Source organism: Daktulosphaira vitifoliae, unplaced genomic scaffold (genome assembly GCF_025091365.1).
Source record: "Daktulosphaira vitifoliae isolate Bord-2020 unplaced genomic scaffold, ASM2509136v1 Scaffold_2, whole genome shotgun sequence".
NCBI classification, from domain to species: Eukaryota; Metazoa; Arthropoda; class Insecta; order Hemiptera; family Phylloxeridae; genus Daktulosphaira; species Daktulosphaira vitifoliae.
The window spans coordinates 15,498,824-15,508,844 of NW_026099573.1; the positions used below are offsets into that span (position 1 = coordinate 15,498,824).

Consider the following 10,021-nt stretch of genomic DNA (forward strand, 5'->3'; position numbering starts at 1 on the left):
TTGAAGACATTACCCTTAAAAATTGAAAAATTTTCCCTCGTTCCCCGCAAATGGGGGAAATATCCAAAAAAATTACAAATTTAAAAATCGGTAAATTTTGTCATTTTTTTCACTTTTTTTTCTTAAAACTTCCATAACTTTTTCAACAATAAACAAATCAACATAATTTTTTTTATACTAAAACATTAGATATTTCCCTTTCACTTGATATCATTTTTTTGAAAATCTAACACTTAACCAGCTCATTGGGGGAGATTTAAAATAGCAACTTTTTTACAAAAACTAACTTTTTCAACTTAATTTTTGAAAATGTTCCGGAAATACTGCGTCCTTTAAACATATATCAAATTAAAGCTTATTTTATGTGCTATAATATGAAAAACAAAAATTTGTCCCGACACTTTATCTTCTGCATGTAAACGGCTGTTGTAGTTAAAAAAACGCTATTTTTGTGTTAAAATTTTCGATTTTCAATTTTCAAATTAAAAATGCTATAACTTTTCGAAAAATATAATTATCAGCACAAATTTTTTTTTTCTAAATACATTATGAGTACATCTTTCCTTTGACATAATTTTTATTAAAATTAGACAATTTCCCCTTATACAGGGGGCGTTCAAAATTTGAAATATTGTAAAAAACATAGATCTTTTTCAACTGAACTTTTGAAAATGTTCCGGAAATACTGCGTCCTTTAAACATATATCAAATCAAAGGTTATGTTATATACTATCAAATGAAAAAAAAAAATTTGTCCCGACATCTTATCTTCTATGTGCAAATGGCTGTCGAAAATTTAAAAAAAAATGTAATGTTTGCGATAAAAATTACATTTTATCGGGATGTTTTTTGTACTTAAAACTGCCATAACTTTTTCAAAAATGAACAAATAAAAATAATATTTTTTTGTATTGAAACCTTAGATATTTCCCTTTCATTTGATATAATTTTTTTTGAAAATCTAACACTTATTCTGCTCACTGGGAGGATTTAAAATAGCAACTTTTTTACAAAAAATAACTTTTTCAACTTAATTTTTGAAAATGTTCCGGAAATACTGCGTCCTTTAAACATATATCAAATTAAAGCTTATTTTATGTACTACAAAATGAAAAAAAAAAATTTGTCCCGACACTTTTTTTTCTACATTTAAACGGCTGCCGTAGTTAAAAAAACACTATTTTTGTGTTAAAATTTTCGATTTTCGATTTTAAATTTTCAACTTAAAAATGCTATAACTTTTTGAAAAATGTATATATCAGCACAAATTTTTTTTTTCTAAATACATTATAAGTACATCTTTCATTTGACATACTTTTTATTAAAATTGGACAATTTCCCCTTATATAGGGGGCGTTCAAAACTTAAAATATTGTAAAAAACATAGATCTTTTTCAACTGAACTTTTGAAAATGTTCCAGAAATACTGCGTCCTTTAAACATACATTAAATCAAAGGTTATGTTATATACTATCAAATGGAAAAAAAAAATTTGTCCCGACATCTTATCTTCTATGTGTAAATGGCTGTCGAAAATTAAAAAAAAATGTAATGTTTGCTATAAAAGGTGATTACCNTTTAAAAAAAAATGTAATGTTTGCGATAAAAATTACCTTTTATCGGGATGTTTTTTGTACTTAAAACTGCCATAACATTTTCAAAAATGAACAAATAAAAATAATATTTTTTTGTATTGAAACCTTAGATATTTCCCTTTCACTTGATATAATTATTTTTGAAAATCTTACACTTATTCTGCTTACTGGGGGGATTTAAAATAGTAACTTTTTTACAAAAAATAACTTTTTCAACTTAATTTTTGAAAATGTTCCGGAAATACTGCGTCCTTTAAACATATATCAAATTAAAGCTTATTTTATGTAATATAAAATGAAAAAAAAAATTTGTCCCGACTACCTATCTTCTATGCGCAAATAGCTACCGTATTTAAAAATATGCTATTATTGTGTTAAAATTCTTGGTTTTGTATTTTATTTTATTATAAGGGGATGACACTGATTTTCATAAATATTATATCAATCTAAATGACATAGTATAAAAAATTAATCGTATTTAAATTTTTTTGTTTCTTTGAAGTTGAGAAAAATAACTTTAAAATTTGAACTAGCTAAATTTCCATTTTTATTAAGTGACGAATAAGACGTACGGTTTTTGAGACGGTAACACTTGGGTCTTTCACGACTGTGGCACTGAATTTTTTAAAATTCTTTTTGAGTTAAAAAAAAATGTTTAACTCATTTGATTTTTATCTCATTTAGATTCAATAACTTCAATTAATTTTAAGGATTCCATTACTGTAGTGTCCTCTCGTGAGAAGAAATTCATATTAATATTATTTTACTATGTGGTTTTTTTTTTGTAGCTATCATTTATTTTCTTAGCTCTCATTTGACCTACTTTATTGACAAATTTTTTTTTTTAAATTAAACACTATCTACAGATTTGCATCGAAGCGTTTTTTATGATAGTGATTTTAATATTTTTTAATAATCCCATTTTCATTTGACATACTTTATATAAATAGGATATTAATAAGGAACTAGCAGATCATGTAGCATTTGGAATAATCCAACAATTTTTTAAAATTAAACACTATCTAAAGATTTGCATCGAAGCGTTTTATTTTGATAGTGATTTTAATCACTGTCAGATATCATTTATACTGGACCCAACTATGCCACGACCCCACTGTGCCGCCACCCCACTGTACTGGGTATTTTTTTTATTAGCTTTCAATAGAATGTATTATTATAGCTTAACAATTAAATAAAAAGAGAAAAAAAAATAGTACAATAGATCTTAAGTCATTGAAATTACAATATAGTTACAGTAAAAATAGTTAAATTAAAAAACCAGCTGAATGAAATGAAAGAATTAACTAAAGAAATTATATCGAGAGAAGTTGAATTAAGAATAGTGTAACAATTACTAGGAGAGATATTATGATGAGATAAATAATTAAATAAAATAGAACGATTTCCTTCAAAAGCATAGCAGTCAAAAATTATATGAGGAAAATCGCAGAGAACTTATTCGTCATGTTTGGGACAGAAAGGAGAATTGTTAAGAGACATTTTGTACGCATGAAAAGGAAGGCGATTATGAACAAGTCTTAGCCGAGAAAAGGATAATATATGGAACTGGGAGAGAGGAAGTTTATGGAACCTAGGGTGATTAAGAATAGTTGGTGAAATTGATTTGTGCCAAGATGCGATAAGAGAGAAAAGAGAAGACCAATATTCTTGCCATGCTTGAAATATCGTCTTATTAAGAGGTGAAATGAGGTCAGATGATGGAATATTGAGAGTTGGAGGACGGGTAATGAATTTAGTAAGTTTGGCTAAATGGTCAGCCTCTCATTACCAAAATTACCCATATGACTAGGACAACATGAGAATTCGATTTTAAATTTTGTATTAGATAAGAAAAGATTATAAATTAATGATTTTATTTTAATAATATGGAAAGATCTGCATTTTTTGAATGAATTAGAAGAGAAAGAAGAAAGGCCTGATAAAGAGTCAGTAATTATTAAAACATTAGAAATATTGAAGGATTGAATAAGCTTAAGGGCCAAAGAAATGGTATAGCACTCAGTAGTAAAAGAACATTGTAAAGGATTGTAAAGGAGAATATCTGAGAATTTAATATTAAGACTAGGAATAAAGAAAAAAAAACCAGCGAAATTAGAGCTTACTGAACCATCAGTAAATATAAGACAATAATTGGAGAAATTAGAGAATAAGAATTCATTGAATAGATTATTAACAAAATTAATAGAGAGGACATTCTAATTGCAGTTTTGAATAAGAAAGAAGTGATAGTTAAAGTGAAGAGGTGGGCAATAAATAATAGCCTAGGAATGAGACATCATAAATAGGCAAGCGATTAAAAGGCGTGATTATAATATTAAGGTACGGAGTCGAAGAGATTGAAGCAAGTAAAGGAAGAGTTTTGGGAGCATAGCGCCAAACTGCCAATAGAGAATGAAAACTATGAAATATCGAGTTGACTGAATAGGATAACTGTTTACTAAGAAATTTTCCAAGCTAGGAGTCGAGAACGAACTTCGATGGGGAGACAAGCGCATTACACTTGTAAACTTATACTTGGGGTAGAGTAAACTGCGCCTAAGACAGTACGTAAACAAGATGTATTTAGAGAATTAAGCTTTTTACGGTGCACGGTGGAGGCAAAGGAATATAGAATAGATCCATAATCTATTTTTGAACGTATAAGAGATTTAAATACAAGAAGAAGGGAAGAGGGGTGTGAGCCCCACTAAGTCCCCGCTATAGAACCTAACATGTTAGACCAACGTGATAAAGTGGAAATCAGGTATTTAAAATGTGGCATCCAACAAAGTTTTTGGTCAAGCTAAGTAACACAATCATACTAGGATAAACTAACATTATCAAGATAAATATTCGGAATTTGAAGAATGTGTTTTCTTGTGGAAAAATAGCTTTGCTTTTTCCGAAGCAGGTTCAAAAAAAGATAACCGAAGAGACGTAGAGAGAGTTTGGAGAGCAATATTAATGTTAGAAGCAGCAATCTCAAGTGATTTATGGGAAGGATAAATGATAATGTCATCGGCGTAAAATAAACTCGAATGATTGTTAGATGATGAAAGAGGATTGCTTATATCGGCAGTATAAATGTTAATAAGAATCGAACTGAGACAACTACCTCGAAGGAGTCCTCTATAAGTGGTTCAATAACAAATAGAGCCAAATGGGGAATTAAAATGACGATAATTAAAAAAAGAAAATATAAATTTACACACCACTATAGGAATATTGAGGGAAAGAAGACGCGAAATAAAAATTAGTTTTAACTTTTTAGTTCGATGTGCTTTAAAAGCGTGTTTCTTAGTTTTTTTAAACTATATTTATTTTTCACTTTTTAGTTTCATGTTATGATAATAGTTACTATCAATATCATGTTTGTAATGGTTAACGGGAAATCAGGGTTCGATTCCGAGGAGGGAGTCTAAGAAACGGCTACCACATCCAAGGAAAGCAGCAGGCGCGTAAATTACCCACTCCCGGAACATGGGGGTATTAACGAAAAATGATGATACGGGAATCATTCTTTGTAATCGGAATGAATACACTCTATATATCTTAATGAGAATAAAGCATGTTAATATATATTTTTAATAGTAATTAGAATATATATATATATACATTTAAAGCGACTTTAGTACGTAAAAGTATCATGCATGAGGTATAGCCTTGTTTTGTGGTCAGGGGAACGTTATACCTAAGGTATAAACGGCGGCACCGGCGGCAGGAATATATAAATATATATATACGTAAGGTGCATTACACGTGGGTGGTATTGGTCAGTCAAAATAAAAATTTGTTTATATATATCTAATTGTTGTCACGCACGCGTGTACTGGTACGAAATCCAAAAATAAAATTTTACAGGAAAATATTGTTGTTGGTGAGAGGTGAGCGGAGTGGGGTGAATGCGTTACGTCTAGTCTCAAGGTCATAGACGACGGGGGATACGCGAGAATAATAACACGTGTCGAGTGAAGAGTTACAAACAACATACATGTAAAACTAATAATAAGCGTGTTAAAAACATATACTATATAAATTTGTTTGAACATTTTTAGCACAATAATATTTTTATTATTAAAATTTAATTTTTAATTTTATAACACAAATGTATATTTTTAGTTTAAAAGAACCATATTTGAATCATTCTTAAATACATTGGAAGTTATTATAATATTTGTTGACATGGCAAGTATAGCTTTGTATTTTCCAAAAAAAACTATATTAAATACGAATAATTTAATATGCAACAACTTCAACATGGATGATTGGATTCAGTCAAATATAAGTGTTGATTTAGATATTTTAACAATTAGAGTAAAAGAAATCACGATAAAAAGTGGAATGAATTGTGAAAATATTACAGACTACTTTAAAAGTTATCCAGCTTCAATAGCTAATACAGAAAACTTAAAAGGTAATATTATTATAATTGTTTTATGTAATATTAATAATTTATTTATTTATTTAAATTTTACAATTCAAGATTTAAAGTTTATTCCGTGGATTTTGAAAATAAACAACTTTGAATGTTTTGTAAAAAATTATAAAACTAATTTATTAAATCCAACAATTAAATTATCAATACTTGATCCATTTAATATATCATGTAATTTAAACGTACAAGAAAAAGATGATATTGTTTTGTTGAAACCTTCTATTGTTAAAGTATTATGTAACTTAGATCCAATACATATTCTTATAACAACACAAAATGTTAGTCAAGTCTATAAGTAATATAATTAATGTAAAATTTATTAAAAACAATCTTAAATTTTCAGGTTAGTCTTATTTGCGATCTACTTGTTCAATGTACACATGTATACTTAACAGTATTTTCCAATATTCAGTATCATTTAATTGTATCTAAATTGGTATGTGGCTATTATGCAAATATTTTAGAAAAAAAATCCTCTATACAAAGTAATAAAATTTAATTTTAATTTTTACTCAAATAAAATGTACTGATTTTTTTTAGTCGAAGACGATGTCAAAATAAAAAAGGATTACACTAGTATCTTTGTTTTAACATTGCAGAGTTTTTCAATAACAATATGGAATAATAGTTCACATCATCCTTATTTTAATACCAAAATACTTTTAACATGTGAAAAAATAAAGTTATCTTGCTCGTTAAATAATAGAAACAATTTTCAAAAATTATTGTTTAAAATAACATCAATATCAATTAATCACTTTAAAAAGTAAGCTCTATAAAATTTATATATTTTTGCTGTTACTAAATTTTTCAAAATTAAATAGAAATTCTACTGAATCTGAATGGATTCAAGGGTCACATTTTGGTACTATTCTAAACGTAGTTCCACCAATAAATTACTCATCAATTCCAAAAGATTTCCTTGAATTCTCTTTAATTCGGGCATTTAGGAACTGTTTGATAGAAGTTTGTTTTTTATGATAATAATTAAAAAATGAATAGAAAAATAATAACGGCAAATATTAATATTTTAAATTAGGATGACGATAATAAAAATGGACTCAATGATAGTTTAAAAAAAACTTCAATTTTTTTATTACCCATTGAATTAATAATATTACCTACAACTTTTTGTAATTTTATAAAGATTATTGATCCTATTTTATGCGTATACGTATACATAATAACTAATTCATTGGGAAAAGATTTCAACGGTGAATTTTGTTTATCTGAAAAAAATTCTGAGCCAAATTCTTTTAATATGGAAATATTCGATGCTGAAATTGGATCTATTAGAATGTTATTTCCGTTTAATTTGGAAGACAATGAAAATATAAATACTGTAGATATACATGTAAATTAAATAAATATTACAAAACAGAGTTATTAATAATTATTTAACGAATATATATCTGTATAAATTAGATTAATTCTATTATTATAAACCATATACCAAATTATCAGATCATGGAAACTAATCGAGGAGAATACAAAATACAAATAAACAGTAATAATAATATATTATTGGATACATTATCTGAGATCCATGGAGATAATCAACATCAAATTATGATAAATGATATTTCTATGAAAATAGACAATTGGAAAAATATTTGTATTCATACGTCGTTAAATTGCGATAAATTCATTGATAATAATTCTCTGGTTTCGCACGCACAAGATAATGATCGATACAAATATAACTTAAAAGACGGGTCAAAATACATATTTAATAATTTTACTGTTTATTTTGTTTTAAAAAGAACAGTTGTCTTTACACCTGAAAACAATTTGATTTACGAAAAAAATTTAGTGGTATGAATATAATAAGTTAAAACATAAAAATATATATAACATACAAATTTTTGTACGTAGTCCTGTAAAGTAGATTCTAGATTTTTTAACAAATCTAATTGATTATTAATAGATTCAATTTATTAACTAAGGGTAGAGCACAATTAAATAAATAATTTTGAAGATTTTCTAATATTTCTACTAAAATTTTTTACTATAAAAATGTATAATATTTTTTGACGTTATATATTGAGAATAGGCTAAACTGCTACAATCTACCACAATTTGTATCTATGACTAAATGGATAGGTAAGAATGATCTAACCTCCCCATTTAGGATTTTTTTATCATACACTGTATTACTAAAAATATACTAGCCGGAATACGAAAATGCGTCTAAAGTTACGCACCCTAATATGTTGATTGTGGATTATCTGTAAGTTATTGTACAATCAATATAATAGAGGAATAGAGCGACCCTTCGGTAGCTAATCAAAGCGTATTATTTACCTACAAAGAAGAGGTTGATTATTCAATTATTAGATGTGAAGAATGGTTCACTCTAGTGTATAGATTATAGTAATCGAACTATATTAAAATAGTGGCGATGGGGTTTATTTAATCAATTGATTACATAAATATATATTATAAATATATATTACACNACATTATCATCATATGTATACACAGTAATCATGAAAAGATAGCGTTTTCTTCTGTCCTTTTCTCAATACGTATTTCAATGTTTAATACCGTAAAATAATACATGAAAATTCAAATTTTCACAAACTTTAAAACGCTACAGAATATTTACTACTGAATATTAATAAGATATTTTTTTACTAAAATTTTTCTTAAATTCTACTCTACAAAATAGCCATCTTAGATTTTTTTTTTACATTTTATTTAAAATTTAAAAATAATTAATATTTTTAATAAAATGTAAAAAAATTAATATTTGAGACGTAGCTATAGACCTAACGTATAACTATTATTTAAAAAAAAAATTAGCTAAAAATATTAACTGGATCAAAAGTTATTTAAGTTGTCAGTGAGTGGTGGGCCACCATGTATAAAGATGTACTCCCTGTTAACTGGGAGGTTTGGGTTGGCGCGTAGTTTCTAACCTTCTGAGAACGTACATGAATAATTTAAACTAATAAGTAAATATTTATTTTGTATATTTTCAGATAAATGTTATAAATGAAATAACTATACAGTTATCTACAGAACAGCTTTCAATTTTACTGGCATTATATTCTCAAATTAATAATTATATAATAAAGAATCGAATACCATTTTATCAAAATTCAAATTTTTTGTTAGATTATTTTAAGACTGAAGATTTTATTTCATCATTAAAGTAACAATTATTTTTTTTTATAATTAATATAAAAAATAAAAATCATCGGCTGGTACAGTGATTTAAAAATATACATACGTCAAAATACACACGTATTGTAATGATAAAACAAGTGAAACTGACTTGGTATATTTAAATTAGCTCCCATTAATTTATGCATTGGATTATATTTCTAAAAAAAATTATTGAATATTCATTATATAATAAATAAAAATCACAATAATTAATAAACTATTACGTTAACTACTTAAATAATATTTTAAAAGTTACTATTAATTTTTTTCGTTAAATTATAACTGTTAAATACTTTTAAAAATAATTTTGTTTTAATATAGTATACCTACTGAATAAGACTGAGTAGTATGTAAATATACTATTTACCTGAAAAATTGTAGTTATCAAAAAATGTTTATAGCAGATTTATTATTTTTGTTAATATACAATATTGTACAATATTTTTAATTAAATTAAAAAGACGACTTTTTGTTTCAATTTTTAGTCACGGTAACCAATCAAAAAATACTCGTCTTGATATCATTTTAACAGGGAACGACATAACTATATATTTATTTGACATTGAATATTCAAAGTACAAAAATAAACAAAAATTCAAAAATATGCTATATTGTAAAATACATCAACCAAATTTTGCAGTCATGAATACAAAACAATATAAATATTTTGAAGTATAAGTGAATAAAAAATATTAACTATAAATGTTTTAATAATAATTGTTAATATTTTCAGATAATAATCTCAAATATAGTTATAGCTACCACTCCTAATGAGTTAACTATTGAAAATAAGCCTATAAATCCTGAAAAATATTCAGTT

General features: G+C 26.2%; 1 protein-coding gene across 1 annotated transcript in view; it reads left to right on the plus strand.

The window, feature by feature from the left end:
* The window catches only part of LOC126898005 (uncharacterized), a 29,732-nt gene extending 19,723 nt beyond the window's left edge, over positions 1-10,009 (plus strand). Inside the window, exons 4-10 of the mRNA XM_050671952.1 lie at positions 5,715-6,009; positions 6,079-6,308; positions 6,374-6,515; positions 6,571-6,796; positions 9,015-9,187; positions 9,687-9,873; positions 9,935-10,009. Of these exons, the coding sequence (XP_050527909.1) occupies positions 5,715-6,009; positions 6,079-6,308; positions 6,374-6,515; positions 6,571-6,796; positions 9,015-9,018 (897 nt within the window). The 3' untranslated portion in view covers positions 9,019-9,187; positions 9,687-9,873; positions 9,935-10,009. The remainder of the gene's footprint in view (positions 1-5,714; positions 6,010-6,078; positions 6,309-6,373; positions 6,516-6,570; positions 6,797-9,014; positions 9,188-9,686; positions 9,874-9,934) is intronic.
* Positions 10,010-10,021: the final 12 nt, after the last annotated feature.